The sequence below is a fragment of the Sciurus carolinensis genome, chromosome 16 (assembly GCF_902686445.1).
Source record: "Sciurus carolinensis chromosome 16, mSciCar1.2, whole genome shotgun sequence".
In the NCBI taxonomy this organism is placed as follows: Eukaryota; Metazoa; Chordata; class Mammalia; order Rodentia; family Sciuridae; genus Sciurus; species Sciurus carolinensis.
This window is the reverse complement of record NC_062228.1, coordinates 29855892-29874006: the sequence shown is the minus strand read 5'-3', so window position 1 is coordinate 29874006 and position 18115 is coordinate 29855892. Positions and strand designations below refer to the sequence as shown.

The window sequence follows — 18115 nt, the reverse complement described above, 5'->3', positions numbered from 1 at the left end:
AGGACTCAAACTGAATCTCCATTGGGCAGGCTCTTGCAAGCTCTGTATACAACTCAACTTTTCATAGTGGAGCATAGGTGTAGGCCTAGAGTAGCTTCTGACATCCAGCTGCAAACATTGGTGGTTTTAGGTTGCATCACGTTTTTGTAAGGTCTTCTGTCCCCTTTACTTGCTGGAGCCGTGGAAGTGGACAGTAGCCTGCATGGAAAGGTCTTCATGTGCTCCTCCTGCCGGGTGGGAGAACGGAGGCTCTGGGCCCTCCCTGACTCTCTGTGTGGTATTTGTGAGCAGCTTGATGTATTTGACACAAGTGTGACAGCAAAGAAGTGTGTGAGCTGAGCAGTGTGCTGCAGGGCCCAGCTGTGTGGATTTACGTGTACGTCAGGCCGAGGAGCAGCCTGAGCCAGGTCTGACGATCAAGCGGGGGCCGCTCTGCCTCCGTCCAGAGTGCATTTTAATGCCATGTGTGTTTACCCACAGTTGGCATTTGACACAGAGGAATTGTCAGAGCTACCTTTCCCCCTCCTCACTCTGTAGTGTGCTAGTCTGTGATAGTTTCTCAAATAAAACTTCATTGTGGGTGGATGAAATTATGTGCTTTAAAAACAGAGCCCCAAATCACAACTTCTTCATTTTTGTGTTGAATTTCATGTTAAGAATTAATATGAAATATGTTTGAATTGGTAATAGGTAATACGTTGAGTAGGCAGTGTGTTTACATTGTTCAAAAATCAAAATAATATAGAATATTTTGAAGAGCCTTGCTCTGCCCTGGTCCCCTTCCAGTCTTTTCCTACCTCTAATCCCTGACAGATACCACTTTAATAGTTCATCACATATCCTTTATGTTTTTGTAGGTAAATACAAGCAGATGTTTTACTTTGTTTTTCTCTTCCCAGTAACTCCCAGAGAGCTTTTTATATCAGGAATAGGGAGCTGCTTTATTCTTGTTTATTGTTGCATTGTATTTCGTAGTATAGATGGACCTTAGTTTATTTTACTTTCTTCTGTGGATGGACATTTGCATTATTTTTAATCATTTTGTTTTATTGAGATAATTTGCGTACCATAAAATTCACCCTTGAAATGTGCAATTCAGAGGTCCCCCTTGCCCAGTAATGGGGATTGAGGGCAGGGCCCTCCTCACTGACCATAATCTCAGCCCTTTTATTTTGAGATAGCATCTTGCTAAGCCTGATTGGCCTTGAAGTTGTGATCCTCCTGCCTCAGCTTCCTGGATAAGTGGGATTATAGGCTGTGCCACCATGCCCAACACAATTCAGTGGCTTTTAATGTTTCTAAGCTTTGTTCTACAAATAATGATGTGATAAGTAACCTTGTACATGCCTGAACCATGTTACAAGTACATTTGTACTCAGAAGTAGGATTCTGGGTCAAAGGGTCACAGCATTTGAATTTGAAAGTTGTCAGTTGCCCTTGTAGATGTTGTACTGTTTTAAACTCTTGGCAGCAAAGTTCAAGAGGACCTGTTTTTCAGTCTCACAGTGAGTTTGCTTTTTATAAAGCAATCTTGATGGCTAATTTTTAATTTTATAAAACAATGACAATTTAAAATTTTGATGTTCATTGACTACCAGTTTAACTTAATGTTGATTTCTGATTGATTTTACCAATGCGAACATAACCAAAACTTCTTTTTAAGTTCATGAATATTATTTATCATTGATTTTGCCATTCACTGGTAAAATCACAAGTAGTGAATATTGATGTACAGAACTGCTTTCATCTGTGTGATCTTAAGTTGGGTGATCGATCTCCTGACCCCTGTTCTCTCTTGTCACCTACATAGCATGATACTCTCAGTGTTAATATTAAAATTCCTACTAGAGGAAGACCATTTATGTTCTGCTTGTTCTGTAGTAGGAACATTCTTGTAGAATTTTATCTTTTTGATACAGACTTCTAAGTTACAATGTTTTATGCCTGACAGATGCTCTGGGTCTCAGTTGAACCAAGAAGTGGTGGTTTTTACAATAATTTAGCCAAAGCCTTAATTATAAACAGCACCCATTGATGCCTATGGACCTATAGGACAGGTCTGTTGGTGTTTGATCTGATTTGGATATGGTATGTAATTTCTTTTGGGAACCTGTACCTTCATGCTCCTCTATGTACACAGATGAACTTTTCTGATTGTCTCTTGTGAAGAGATTTTAGGATGATGTTTATAAGGTGGAGCCTTTGGATTATTTGAGACTTACATATTTTTGTAGCATTTATAAATATTCTAGAGCTTTGTGTTTGTACAAAGTCCTAAGAATTGGTAAAAGGTTCTTAGGAAAATGCAAGCTTTCCTGAGCTGAAATGAGAATTGAAGTATAGATTTTTGGTTAAATTAGTGATGGCATGTATAAATGTGCATGCATATATGCATGGAAATATCATTAGGTCTCTTTATGTCCCCAATACTGGCTAACACTGAAAGCAAATACCATTTAACCAATTAATTAATTATCCAGTAAGACCTTAGTAAGAGAAAATTCTTCATAGCTTAACTGATATTACTGTTATAGGTGGGAAGATACCCACTCTCAAAAATGGAAGACTTTAATTAAATAAATAGGAGAGAATTAAGCCTAACAATGGAATTTACTGTTTGGTTTCTGGGACATAGACTAGTTGTTATATATCTGTTCCTTTCTCTTTGTTCACTTTGGATTATGATTGAGAAGGTCCAGAAAGAATTTGAATTCTTCCCAAAAGGATGCTTGCTTGGACTACTCTGATTATGATGGGTTTGGGAGAGAAGGCTGCTTTCCTTCAGTGGAAGAGGGCAGTACTCTGGACCATTGTGTCTGGTTGAGTGGGTTGTATGAGACCAGTGGGGTTGAAATGCAGTTTGTAGTTACCAAGCCATATGCTGTTGGATGGAGCTGCACTGGCCCAGAGCAAGATGGCTGTTTTCTAATTCGCATGATGGTGCCTTACTGGCTCACTGTAGCCCCGAGGATGCATTTTTTCCCCCGGTTTTATTTGAAAACTGTTTCTGTTGTTTTCTTTTTCTTTTACAAATAATTAGTATACACATGCCCAAATGTGTATAGGTATCTATATACACACTCACATATGCCACTTATGTGCCACATAGACACAGAACTCTGTATATGCCTCAATATAAGCTTGGCTATCCTTTGAAAAAAAACCCTCAGAGGGAGAGAGTCACTTTGTATATATTTGATTCCTTATAAGACACCTTATAAATGGGGACCTCTCAATTACTCTGTTTGAACAGTACTTTCTGTTTGAGGAAGAGAGTTTTTTCTTTTTTTCATTTTTTTTTTCTTTTTGATACTGGGGATTGAACCCAGGGGTACTTGACCACTGAGCTGCATCTCTGCCCTTTTTATTTATTTATTTTGAAACAGGGTTTTGTAGATTGCTGAAGTTGGCTTCGAACTTGCCATCTTCCTACCTCAGTCTCCCTGGTCTTTGGGATTAACGGCGTGTACCCGTAGGCCTGACTGAAGAATGCATAGTTCTTTGAAGCAGCTGCAGACAGTGCTACCTATGGATGCTTAAGAAGGGTGTTGCAACAATAGGTGTTGGCGAGGATGTGGTGAAAAAGGAACACTCATACATTGCTGGTGGGGTTGCAAATTAGTGCAGCCACTCTGGAAAGCAGTGTGGAGATTCCTCAGAAAGCTTGGAATGGAAACACCATTTGACCCAGCTATCCCACTCCTTGGCCTATACCCAAAGGACTTAAAATCAGCATACTACAGAGATACAGCCACATCAATGTTCATTGCTGCTCAATTCACCATAGCCAGATTGTGGAACCAACCTAGATGCCCTTCAGTTGATGAATGGATAAAGAAACTGTGGCATATTTATACAATGGAATATTACTTCGCAATGAAGAATGATAAAATTATGGCATTTGTAGGCAAATGGTCGAAATTGGAGAATATCATGCTAAGTGAGATAAGCCAATCTCAAAAAACTAAAGGACGAATGATCTCGCTGATAAGCGGATGAGGACATATAATGGGGGGTGGGAGGGGCTAGCATTAGGTTTAGGGTTAGGTTTAGAGTTAGGCTAAGGAGAGCGGTAAGAATGAAGGAAAGAAGGACTGTGTAGAGGGAAAAGAGGGGTGGGAGGGGTGGAGGGGAGGGGAAAAATAAAATAAACATCATTACCCTTTGTAAACGTAAAAAAAAATAAAAATAAAAAAAAATTTTCAACCCAAAAAAAAAAAAAAAGAAAGAAAGAAAAACTTACTCTTAGAAAAGCTAAAAAAAAAAAAAAAAAAAAGGTGTTGCATAAAATTGAAAAAGAAAGGAAGCAAAGAGGCTTAACATAGTTTTAGTAATTATTGCAGATATAAGAGATCACTTTAGAAAGGCATTATTGTGAGTGGACATGATCAAATAAGTGTTTATAGGATGATGAGTTCAGATACCCTGATGTTATGCAAATGGATACTTGTGGTTTAGTTTGGTGTTTCCAGTAATAGTATCATGGAAGGGTTTAAAAACTACTGTGTCTCAAGCAGATTATACAAATAGGAAGATCTGTTCTGGAAAACTGTACTGGATGACTCATAAGGTGACTCTAGTGATTAAAAAAAAAAAAAGACTCTGATGCCAAAAATATTTTTGAAGAGTGAATCAAAATGTGTCATGAATCTGAGTGAATAAGATCATTTTAAAATTAATGCTTCATATAACATATAATCTATAATGTGTATGATTTAATTAATACATTTTATAATTGACATTTGCTAATTTTCATTTTTAAAAGTATATATATTAGAGATGGCTAAATTAATTGTTGTTACTTTTAAACAGAAACTGAGGCTTCTTGAAGAACTTGAAGACACTTGGCTTCCTTATCTAACCCCCAAAGATGACGAATTCTATCAGCAGGTAAGATATTTTAATATTTTTATCATAGTTATGTGTTCTGATTTGCCCATTTTATTTGTGAGCCTACTAGTCTAGTTAGGTTGAATAAATGGAAGGTCTGATTTGGTCACCCACTGACAGCTCATCACCTAGAGGGTATGTAAATTCTTTCATGGTCTGCTTTCTGCTTTGAGTTAAGTGTGCTATTATGATGCACTGTTTTAATTCCCCAAACATTTCAAGCTCTTTCCCACTCTCTGGCTTTTGGTATTGCAGTGTTTTCTGCACAGAGTAACCTTTCTCTTATCCTGTGACTGGGTGGTTAATTCTCTGAAAGTTTAGTTAAATATCACCTGTTTTCTGGAAACTTCCCCAACTTATCTTAACTACAAGGAGACTCTACTCTTCTGTGTTAGTTGGACCTTGTAAACAACTCTGTTGTATCTCTAGTCCCATGGTATAGCAATTATGCATTTCTCTCCCTGAATTTGTCAGCACTTTCTGTTGTAAACCCCGAACAGTTTCACTGTGGCAATAAGAGAAAAAGAGAGAACTTTATTGATGTCACTTAGAAATCTAGGAGCACGTGGATGAACCAGTCCAAACCCTCAAGAGATGTCACTTGACCACTATTTTTCTGTTGCTTGGCTTGGTGTTTCTCTGTATGACTTCATGCTGAGTAAGCTCTCACCTGACCGCATGGGAGGACTTGGACTGGTCGAGGGCTGGCTATGTGGTCTTCAGCACCTGGGATCTTAGAAGGAGTGACTGAGTTTTTTTCCCCTGGTTCCATTAGATTCTCCAGGAAGTGATCTCATTGGCCTGTTTAGAGCCCTTGTGTTTGCCTTGCCTACTTCATAGTCTACTCTTGGAGTGGGGTAGTGTGGGAATATTCCCTCTCAAATCACGGGGACTGTTGGAGTCAGAGTCGAATGGTTTCCTCAAAGGAGACCAGGTTCCAAAAAAGAAGGGTTAAGCATGGGCAACAAAAATAATAAATTTGTGCTTAAATAATAAAATTTCACCTCTTTTTTCCTATTAGAATGTATCCTTTTGAGGTATGGAAATGGGGCTATATCATCAGCTATAGCTCCTGCTGGTATATAGCAGGAAGGAAGGAAGAGATAGGAGTGCACCCATTTAGAATCCAGGTCTCTTGACTTCTGGTTCATTGTCATTTGTAAACGTGTGTCTTACCTCTGTTGACATTGACCTTCACTATACCTCATCAGTCCTCTTATGGGCCTCTCTAGTGTTCTTTTTTACCTGTCTCAATTCTTGAGGTCACAGTATTTCTGACCAAGATGTAAATTGGAACATGTTAATCCCCTGCTTCAGATCCTACAGTGGATGTTCATTGCCTGGCTTTTGCATTTCCAGCCTCATCTACCCACTCCTCCCCCTTTCTGTCTGCACTGGACTTTTGTAGCACCTCAAACTAGTTTCATATTGTGGACTTTTTTGTTACATTCTTTGCTGTTCTGCCTCCTTTCTTGCTGAATTTCTGTGCTCCTTGTTAGTGAGAGTTCACATGTCATCTCCCATAGAAAGCTCCCCTGACACTCCTGCAGCCCAGAGACTTGGCTCAGCCTCCTCTGTTGTACTTTATCAGTAACTCTATTAGCACATATCTCACTTGATTGTAATGATTTTTTTATATTCTTCTTTTCCACATCTTTACTTAGTTCAGTGCTTAGAGTCTGGCAAGTGCTTAGTTTGCTTGAGTGAATAAATGAATCAGTGCACATATTAGTTGCTTTTAAAAGCTATTTATATAATGAGTTTAGTGTGGTTTGAATTTTGTTTTTATATGCATACACACCTTCCCAGAGAGGTGGCATCTGTAAATATTTGAAGGATTACTCAGAAATGTTATATCCTTTAGTGATAGGATGTTCTCTTTTGAGCTTACCTAGGTTTCCAAATTCTGCAGCAAAGATGTGTTCTTTTGCAGTGAGGGAAAAAAAAGTAATTTAAAAAAGTACCCTTAAATCAGGCAAACCTACAAAATGCAATCAGTTCTGAATCACTAATACGTTCATAGATAGATGCCTTCTGATACCTAATTACATGCATTGTTGTGAAGCAGCTGCTAAGCCATTTGAGTTTTTGTACTGTGCAAGTAGTACATGAAGAATTAAATGTAAGAGGTTATCAGCCCACTGTGCTCCAACAAACCATATGCTGAAAGATAAATGGAAACCCAGATGCAAACAGCTCTTCATTCTTCTCTGTTATTTTTCGAAGGCTCACAACAAACCCTCATACCAATATCTAATCATATTAAATGCACCTTATATCAAGGCTTAGCAGTTTGATAAAACCTTATTCGAAGTAAATTTATTCTCTTAAAAGATGAATCCCAAATCCTTTTTAATGACACGAATATATTTATATATTCAACTTTAGAAATTTCAGACCTGCCATGGTGCCTTTCATAGACCTTCACACTGGAATGCCAATCAAGCTGCCAGTCATGAGGCGAGACTCCATGCAGCTTGCACACAGGGAATGGTTACTGACCCTTACAGTGTGCCAGGGACTGTGCTACATGTTTAGGAATGCTGTCACATTTAGTCCCCCCACAGTCTTGTTTGTTCATTCCATAAACAGGTGGTTAGCCACTCTTTCCCAGCGTGAGGTGCTTGGGGTGGGTCTTCTCGTTCCTGTTTTAGATGTCAGGAGAGACAAATCAGCTGTCTGAGTGGGGGCGGGGGAGTTCCACCTCGGCTTGTCTGACTCTGAGCCCGTGCTCTATCTGCTGTTCTGTAATCTTCCGTATATCATGCTGCAATTCCAACCACCTTCAGGAGGTTTCACAGTGTCTTTTGATGTGGCCATAGCTAACAAAGAAGCCAAAGAAAATAACAACAACTAAGAGGTTGAAGCAGAAAAGCAGACAGAACTTCTGTTGGCTCACCATGGAGCACAGGAAAGGAGGAATGACATAGAAGACAACTCTGGTGTTCCAGATATGTGTACGCTGTCCCCGCATCCAGAAAAATGCCACTCTCCTCAGCACTTCTCCTTGCCTTCATTTATTGTGCACGTTCCATGTGCCAGATTGTTCTGGCGCTATTCCAAGTACACGGCATGTTTCAGCTCATTTGAATATTACTATGATGCTCTGAGGCAGGTGTCATTAAAACCTCATTTTGGAGATGGGGAGACTGAGGCACAGGAAGGTTTAAAAATCTGTTCAAGATTGATAAGTAGATGGTGTCAGGACCAGGCCTGGAGCCCATGCTGAGTGTACTGTGACTAGCAGTCGATCATAAGAACTCTGGCTGTTCCTCTGAGTGAGAGGAGGAGACTTGAGCTCCTGGTCAGAAGTTCTGTACTGCTTTCCTCTTTCCCCACATCTCTTTATCCTTCCAAGATTCCTTGGCTTTATCCTCATGACCCCAAATTCTGTCCCCATCCCTGTTCTTCCTGTGACCTTCAATGCTCCAATTCTGCCTACCTGGTAGTTGTTTATACCTGGAAGTCCTACAGGTATATCTAACTCAACATGATCCAGATTACTTACTGACACAAATGGAGTTAGTGTCCCCAGGGTGCCAGGCATGTTATAGACAATAGAGATGAAGTTGTTAAAACTGACAAGGTTGCTGCTTTCTTTGATTTTATTCCCTGTGGGGTGTGCAGTGTGGGAGGACCTGTGGAGATACTAAGGTAGAATGTTCTGGACCCAGGGAACAGCAGAGCCTCTGAGGTGTTTGAGGGGAAAAGCACAGAGGCTGACATATCTGGAGGCGGGTGAGAGAGGTGGGAAGGTGGAGGTGATGAGATCAGGTGGTGATGAGCCTGGGAATACTGTGACTAGCAGTCTATTTAGGAACACTGGCTGTTACTCTGAGTGAGAGGAGGAGACACGAGATGGTTTGGAGCACAAGTGTGACAGGATGTGACTTAACGTTTTAGTCAGGATCTGTGTCACACTGCACTGCCGCCTCATTCTCCTCACTAGTGGGGTCCTCCTTATCTCATTTTTCAAATTAGGAACCTTGTTATCCTCAACTGCTGCCTGTCGCTTCCATCCCCAGTCAGCCATCGGGCCCTGGTACTCATCCCTGTTGAGAATCACTCAGATTGTTCCGGGCGTGCTGACTGTTGTAGTTCAGGCCTACATTTTTCTTCCACCTCGACCATTTACTGTTCTCCTGACTGATGTTCCTTCTGCCCTCCCAGTGCCATCAGAACAGCTTCCATAACATGACTGACATGGAGCTCCTGTTTGTTAAGTCTCCCTTGCCTCCTGTAAGGCTGCTGATTGTGTGACCCCAGATTACCTCTCTGGCCTAATCTCTACCCTTTGCCTAACATGGCTTCCACCCTGAAGCTTCTGCCTTGAGTGTTGCTCCGTCCCATCCTGCTCAACCTTCTTCTTTTGTTCCTCTTCTTTTTGGTTCCTTTGTGTCTCCTTGTGTTCTCCTCCCCTTTTCTGTCTGCTGAGCACTTAACTCACCCTAAAAACCTTCCTTAAAGAACACATATTCTAGCAAGGGGTGATGGCACACACTTGAAGTCCCAGCAATTCTGGAGACTGAGGCAGGAGGACCACAAGTTCCAGGGCAGCTTTAGCAACTTAGCAACACCCTGTCTCAAAATAAAAAATAAAAAATAGTTAGGGAGGTAGCTTAGTGGTGAAACACCCCTGGATTCAATCCTTAGTACCAAAACAACAAAATTCTGTGAATGTACCAGGATCTCACTACTTTAAGATCATACTGAAAATCTGACCATTTCTCATTACCTCTACTGCTCACTCTGTGGCCAAAGCTGCCATTACTTCTGTTGTAGTTTCCTTCTAACTCTTCCCTCCTCTGAATCTTGTTTATTTTAATACAGCAACTAGAATGATCTTTTAAAAACATAAATCAGTGTGTTACACCTTCTTGCTCAAAGCTCTTCAGTAGCTTCCCATCTCATTCAGATTAAAAGCCCAGGACTGTCTGTTCACCTACAGAGCACTGTATGCTGGGCCTCTGACTGCTTCCCCACCTCATTTCCTCTTCTCCCTGCTTCCTTTCCCGTCTCCTCTTCTGGCTTTGACATTCTTACTCTTCCTGGAACAAGCCAAGCACACTCCTGCCCTGAGGCCTGTGCACTCAATGTTTCCTCTGCTTGGAACTCTTTCCCCAGGTCTCTGCAGAGCCCGTATCCTTGATCTTGCAGTCTTCTGCCTGTCACCTTATCACAGAGGCCTTCCCTGGCCACCTTATGTAAAATGACAACATTTCTATCCTGCTTACTCAGCTTAACTTTTTCAGTAGCACTTATCACCATCCAAAATATTATATATTTGACTGATCCATCGATGCATTGATCAATTGATTGTCTGACTCTTCTTACCAGAATATGAGCCCTGGAGAGCATGGAGATGCTTTACTGTTATATTCCAAGAACCTAGTGTTTTGCAAATAAGTGCTTGTTAGATATGTATTCAATAAGTGAGGATTTGCCAGATTTCCTTTCTTAATTATCCCCTACTCTGTAGCACTGTGCTCTTATGTCTTTTGTAACGTCTTCCTCTGTTGATTTTCATTTCTGTCTATACTGGTAAACTATGATATGTTATAAAACAAGACCTCTCTTTCTTTCATCATTGTATTTATGTCACCTTACACAGTGACCACCACATAGCAAGTATTGGCTAAATGTTAAATAAACAAACAAAATAACATGAACTATTGAGTGAACGAACGAGCAACCATCTTTGTGTCACTTTGTAGCAGAGCACTTATTTCATGAGTTTGGCTGCGATAGCTGTAACTGGGCCTGGGCAGTGACTTTTCAAAGTGTCCCACCTCTGGGGCACTGCTTAGCGTTGTGCACCTGGAGGCTGCATCAGGTAAGTGGTTAGACTTTTAGTCTTGGGATGGCTGCCAAGCTGCCAGCATTTGACAACAAGAATTATATAGTAAATATTATGACTAATGATGTACAAGTTGCTGTAGCATGCAAAATATAAGGTGTTAGCAGCAAAATATATTAATAGCCAGAGTAGAAATACATTCCCCTGAAATCAGAGCATTCTAACAGTTTTAAGTGAAGGGCATTCCCCAAGTCACTTAAACACTATAAATTGTATTTCACTCTACTGAAGGTGAAGTTCCACTGGGCTTCATTTAAGTCAGGCTCCTGTAAACTGAGATCTTCTTCATTTAACACCATGTCTGACTTACTAGGAAAAGTAGACCTTATGCATAAGGATTTAAAATATGCAGGAAATAAAACCTAATCTCCAGAGGGCCTCACATTCCACATCTTTCAGCCATTGATAAGGGCCTGGCATGTTGGCACTTTATACCTAGCATACTTTTCCAATTACTATTAAACTATGGAATCATCATTAATGCCACAGAATCATTTATAAAGCTCAAGAAATATAGCATATGACCAGGCAACTACTAATATAATTTCATGACTGTGTACTCCCTGGAAAAACTAACGGGATTAAGTGAAAAAAAAATTCTAACATATTTGAGAATCTGCCAACAGCTGTTCCACATTATTGTGTGATATCTGATGTTCTGCATATACCTGTCCAAAGTGGAAAGTGAACGTTTGACAGAATGAACTAATATTAAATTATTTAATGTTTAGTTCTTATCCAAAGTTACTTCTTGTTCTTCTTAAACTTAACAAGTACTACTTTGCACTTTTGCGTGTCAGGCACTAATTTAATCATGTTATAATAAGAAAAGGGCATTTAAGGTGGAGGTTCTCTCTCATGCATTTTCTTTGAGATAGTGACAAATGTAGCCAATTATTATCAGTTGCTCTCATTGTGGTAAAATAAAAATTTCCTAGAGTGTTGAATAACAGTTCAAATCAGATTCAAATAGAAGCAGAAGTTCTGTTGACGCTTTTTGATAATTCATGATCATCAAAAAGAATTTCCTAGCAAATAAAAAAATGCCATGAAAGTTAAGAATTTTAGACCTCTTCGGCTTGATTTTTCTGTTTAAAAGTATTTTGCGTTTTTTTGTAAAAATCGAAAATAATATAGCTGTCAAAAGAAAAAATTTTAATTACACCTAGTGTACTTTTAACCACATTTTTTTTTCAAATCTTTTTTCTGGGGTGGGGGTACTGGGGATTGATTGAACCCAAAGGCACTTTACCACTGATCCACATCCCTAGCCTTTTTAATTTTTATTTTGAGACAGGGTGTCACAAGTTGCTTAGGGCGTCACTAAATTGCTGAGTCTGTCCTTGAACTTGTGATCCTCCTGCTTCAGTCTCCCACCTTTGCTGAAATTATAGGCCTGAACCCCTATGCCTGGCTCCAAATCTTTTCTTCTGTATTGATGTATTCCTTTTTTCCTTTTATGAAACTGGAATTCTATGTCTATCTTGTTACTAATTTCTTGTATGACCATAGTTTGTTACTTATGTTTTTCATAAAACAATGTAAACATTTTAAAGTTTATTACTTCAGTGTTTCTTACTTGAGTGTACTATTTCCCTTCTAATTCCCTATTGGAGTTTTTGGTGGTTTTCAGTTTCTGATTACTATAAATAATAACATGATGTTATTCTTACAATCTTGATACCTATCTATTTCATCATGATAAATTCTTAAAATAGCTGAATGAAGAGATATGAACATTTTCAGGTTCTGAATCTGAAATCCTGTCCAATTAATATTAACTAAGAAGGGTCTGCCTTGCAGGGGAGGCCCCAAAGTGTTATGCTTAGAGGACTTCAGGAAAAGAAGTAGATGTGGACACAGGGGAAAGGGACAGAGAGATCAGAGGGGAGAAAAGTTTTTGATTACTTTTCTATGTTGTTATCATGTTGTTTTTAATGCCCAGGTATTTATATATGATATTCATATAGTTATGTGGTTTTCCCAGGTTGTTAGGGTTTTAATTTCCCTTTGTTAAATATGTCTTCTTTTAGTTTTGAATCCCAATATGTATTGAACGAGAGCAAGTTTGTGTGTGTGTGTGTGTGTGTGTGTGTGTGTGTGTATGTAAATGTATACACATTATTTCTAGTATTTTCTTCTTTCCTAGTCCCAGAGGGAATGTGTTGATAAGCACATTTGGGCACATTATCATTTCTTTAGTATTCCATACTTAATAATTTCAAAGAACCCTGGAATTATTAAGAAAGTATGGTCAGATTTCCTTCTGAATCATTGCTGCTAGCTAGGTGTACTTTTGAGTATACCGATGCTTGAGGGGGGCCTCACCTAGAAAAATAACCAGTTGTGAAAAAATTTAGTTACTGTTCATTTAGTTCCGTCTCTGCTTATAGGATTCTGTTGCTCTCATCATGGGTCGTGTAAATAGAAAGGGTGTTATTGCTTCTGCTTTCCAATTGGGACAAATGCAGTATTGAAACCGTAATTCCTAAATAGATCTATGACAGTCTCAACGTAGCCCATGGTGACATGTCACCTGACTCTTCTTTTCACTTTAAATTCATGATCACACATCTCAGATAAGCACTCTGAAAAGAGGGGCAGTCCTGCTGTGCTTACTTAAGGAATTCCTTTTACCAAGTTCAGACTTGACTTATTCACTTTTCTGCTGCATACTTCCTCTAATTCCCTACAGGTCTTCTGTTTCCTGGATCAGCCAGAATAGGCCAGATTATGCTGTAGTAACAAATGACCCTCAGCTCTCTGTGGCTTTGCACACTTTGCATGCTTGTTCACTTTGCATACCATTTATTGCTTGGCAGAGAGCTACCCATTAAATTAACTCAGGGATCCAAGTAGTTCCACAGAACAGGTGGTTCTGTGCCAAAGGGAAAGAGAGTGTTTTAGAAGGTCTTGTGCTGGCAATGAAATGCTTCAGGCTGGAAGTGACAGCCATCATTTCTTATTGGACATGTTTCATTCATCATGTATCTTTTCTCCTACCTAATACTTGGGTCACATATTTTATAGTTTTGTCAGTAGAGAATTTTCAACTATATGATAGTCTTCTACTAATATTTAACAAGTGGCTCTCTGTGGGTAAAAACCCACCTTGATTTCTATAGTCTTAATACTCCTACGTGACCAGTTTTAAGCTACCAACATGGTTAACTGAATGAGTAGTTGGGAAGAGATTTACACGCACACAACTGGTAGTCTATTTTATGATACTAATATTCATCTTGTATGTATATGCATATGGGTATATGTACATATATTTGTGCACACATATTTCAGTAGAGCTTAATTTCTTTTAGATTAAATTAATTAGATTAATTTCTTTTAGATTAAAAAAACAATAAAAACCTACCTCCACTATTCCCTCCTTAATGGATTGCCTTCCAAATCCCTGCATACCGCATTTGGGAGATGGCTTCTCTAGACACTCAAGGACTTTGCTCCTTTGGTTATTCACTCTGTTTCTGCATCATCAGCCTCCTTCTCTTGAATCATTCCCATGAATACACTGACGAGCTCTCATGTCCTCTAGTGCCTTCCATCATTAAAGATTATCCTTTGATCAAGCATTCCCCTTTATCAACAGCTGCATTTTTTTATTCCCCTTCTTAGCAAAACCACTCAGAAATCCACACGTGTCATCTCCACTTCCTCCTTTTCAATCTACTTCATTCTGACTTCTTTTCCGACTCCATTGCTGAAATTGCCCTGGTCATTGTCATCAGTGATTTTCATATTGCTGAATCTAGTGGATAATCTCTGTCCTCATCTCACTTGACCTCATCATAGCTGACACAGTTGACTACTCCATCCTTTTTAATATAGTCTTCTCTTTTGGCTTTAGCTTTACTGTACTCTTATGGTTTTCTGCTTATTCTTCTTAGCTGAACCTTGTTCTGCCACTCAGGAAGTAATGTTCCCTCTGCTAGGGATCTCAACCATGTCTAGGCCTCGACAAACCATCTATGTTCTGACAGCTCCCACAATGAGTTCCTTAGCCCCACTTTTTCTTCTGAGCTGCAGGTGTGTATATCCAGTTACCTCTCGTGATTTCCCCTTGGAGATTTCATAGGTATCTTAATGACTACTGTTCCAGAAAGGAACTGTTCATTCCTCCCTGTTCTTGTCCCTACCATTTCAGTTTTGCCCAGTCTTTCATATTTCCAAAAAAAAAGTATACTGTTTATTCAGTTACTTAATCCAGAAATCTGGAAGTGAACCTTAACATCTTTCCTTTCTTCATCCCTACTTCAATCCAAAAGCACATCCTTTTGCTGTACCTATAAAATATATATTTTATATGTCCATTTATCTGTCTCAACCTTAATCCAGATTGTTACTACTTTCCTTTAGGATGGTTGTAATAGCACCTAATATAACTTTCCACATTCCTATTTGCCTTTTACTAACTATACCCTGTATTATAACTAAGAGTAAGTTGTTTTGTACATGTGTGGTGCAGGGGAGTTCTGGTAATTGAACCCAGGGTCTGTTTACCAGTGAGCTACATTCCCAGTCCTTTTTATTTTTAATTTTGAGACAGGATCTCACTAAGCTGCTGAGGCTGGCCTCAATCTTGAGATCCTCCTGCCTCAGCTTCCCTGTCACGGGGTTTACAGGTATGTGCCTTTGCACCTGACTAAGTGGTGTTTATAACATGTAAGTGCATTTATTCCTTTCCCTTTGAAATCCTCTAGTATGCTTACCATCCATTCCAGATTCTTTTTCATGACCTCCAGGACTCTGTGTTGTGGCCCCCTGCTTTCTTTCCTCTTCATCCTATTGTATGTCATTCTGCCTTTGGCTCATGTGCTTTGGTAAAACTGGTCTTTTCGTCCCTAGAACAGACTGGTCTTTCTTCAGCACCTTTGCATTTTTGGTTTGTCTTCCTGTAACTCTTCAGTATATCATGTGGCTTGTGTCTTCTTATCCTGAAGGTCTCAGCTTAAATTCCATCTCCTTAGAGAGGTCTTCCCACTTTGTGACAGATTTCCTAATGATTTTTTTTTTTCTGCCCTTATACTCAACCTGGTTTGGGATTGTTTTTCCTCATTATTAACTTGATTTGGTAGATTCAGTAGAAAGCTGTGTGAGAATTGGAACCGTATTTTTGTCTGGTGTTTTGTAGGTGATCAGTAAACATGTTGAATGAAAAAATGTACAGAAGAATAAATGGTCTTACCCTGTTTATCATATAAGTGCTAATCAGCCAATAAAATTATAAAAGGAAGATTTGTCAAAAATGGTGGACAGCCCAAAAATAGGAGGATAGAGTTAATATGTCGATCATGTCTGGGTCTTTCCTTCAGGTCTTAGCTTAAAGCTAGGAACAAATCAGATTAAATTTTATACATTTTTAAATGTAAAATATTGTGTTGCGGTTAAAAAAAATCCATTGTATTATGGAGAACCAGGGAACTCTGGCTAGACTCCAGTTCATATATCAAGTACTGAGAAGCCAAAATGGTGACTGAAAGGCTAATGCACTCCCACCCTGTACCAAAAAAAAAAAAAAAAAAAAAAAAACCTATGCATTTTTATATTAGGGAAGGGACTTGTTTTATAGTCTTCTCTTCCAGTGACACCAGCAAAATTATTACAGTTTTCTAGAATTACAGTGGAATACCCCATTAATCCATCTTATCCACCCTGTCCATTGATCCATCCACCCATTTAACATTTACTGAGTACTTTCTGGGCATTAGTTTTATGGTCATGAATGAAATTGTCATGGCTCTTGTGTTCCTGAGACTTAGTGTTTAACTTCCCAAGTCAAGTGGGTTCTCATTCAGTTGAAGTGTTGAGGAGAGACTGGTCTCTTATTTATAGCACCCTGCCCTTAATAAATAGACACTTGACAATGAATGAAATTGTTTTTTCTGGAGATCCAAAGAGTAGGGAAAAATGGTCACCTAGGGAACCTGGGAGAGCAAAGCTTAGATTATTATTATTTTTGTTTATGTTGAAGATTATTAATAGTTTGAACTTGAACTTAAAAAATATTTTCTTAGAGTAATGAGGTTGAAGTATTTTTTATTGTTGCATTATTATTTTACACAGTGGTGGGACTTGTTGTTACATATTTGTACATACACTGAATATAACAATATGAGTACCACGTGCTAACCGATTGTGCCATGGAGCTCCCTGAACATAACCATGTAATTTGGCCAATATCATTCCCTAGCATTTCCTCTTTTCCTTGCGTTCTACCTCCCTCTGGTCCCTTTCCTCTACTCTATTGGTCTCCATTTGATTTTCAAGAGACTCCACCACCTTTCTTTTCCTATTTCCTCTCTTACTTCCATATATGACAGAAATTATTAATATTAATAGTTTTAGCTTGAACTTGAAAGTCTTGACTGGAGAGTTTTATGACATTTGTTAGTTTTGCTTTTAGGCTAGAGAGATCTGCATCCTGTTTTGCCATAGTTTCTTTTTCCCCAGTAATGCTTATAGAGAAAATAATAAAATCACAGCCATCCCATTAACGAGTTTCTATTTTGCTTTTGTTTTGTCCTAGTGGCAGCTGAAATATCCTAAATTGATTCTCCGAGAATCCGGCAGTGTGTCTGAGGAGCTACACAAAGAGGTTCAAGATGCTTTTCTCACCCTGCACAAGCATGGATGCTTATTTCGGGACCTGGTTAGGATCCAAGGCAAAGATTTGCTCACTCCAGTATCTCGCATCCTCATTGGTAATCCAGGCTGCACCTACAAGTACCTGAACACCAGGCTCTTTACAGTCCCCTGGCCAGTGAAGGGCTCTACTGTAAACTATACTGAAGCCGAGATTGCTGCTGCTTGTCAGACCTTCCTCAAGCTCAATGACTATCTGCAGATAGAAACCATCCAGGCTTTGGAAGAACTCGCTGTCAAAGAGAAGGCCAATGAAGATGCTGTGCCAGTGTGTATGGCAGAGTTCCCCAGGGTCGGTATGGGGTCAGCCTATGATGCACAAGATGAAGTGGATCTTAAGAGCAGAGCAGCATACAATGTAACTTTGCTCAATTTCATGGATCCTCAGAAAATGCCATACCTGAAAGAGGAGCCTTATTTTGGCATGGGGAAAATGGCAGTGAGCTGGCATCATGATGAAAATCTGGTGGAAAGGTCAGCGGTGGCTGTGTACAGTTATAGCTGTGAAGGTACTGTCTGCTCTGGGAAAAAGCACCCCTGATTGTAATATGACCAGAGTGGTTTAGGCTTTGGAGAGGGACATACATGTGCATGCACGTGTGTGTGTGTGTGTTCATGTGCATGTGTTTGTGTATATGTTTGAGCTGTAGGTCCTGTTTGCTTGTCTCACCTGTGTGTCTGCAGATTCTCTCTCTTTCTCACCTAGCTGTG

General features: G+C 39.4%; 1 protein-coding gene across 4 annotated transcripts in view; it reads left to right on the top strand.

Moving 5' to 3' along the window:
- Positions 1-18115, top strand: part of Fto (FTO alpha-ketoglutarate dependent dioxygenase) — a 379184-nt gene that overhangs the window by 95354 nt on the left and 265715 nt on the right. For all 4 annotated transcript variants that reach the window (XM_047528062.1, XM_047528060.1, XM_047528058.1 and 1 more), the window contains exons 2-3: positions 4813-4890; positions 17289-17913. In XM_047528062.1, the coding sequence (XP_047384018.1) occupies positions 4813-4890; positions 17289-17913 (703 nt within the window). The remainder of the gene's footprint in view (positions 1-4812; positions 4891-17288; positions 17914-18115) is intronic.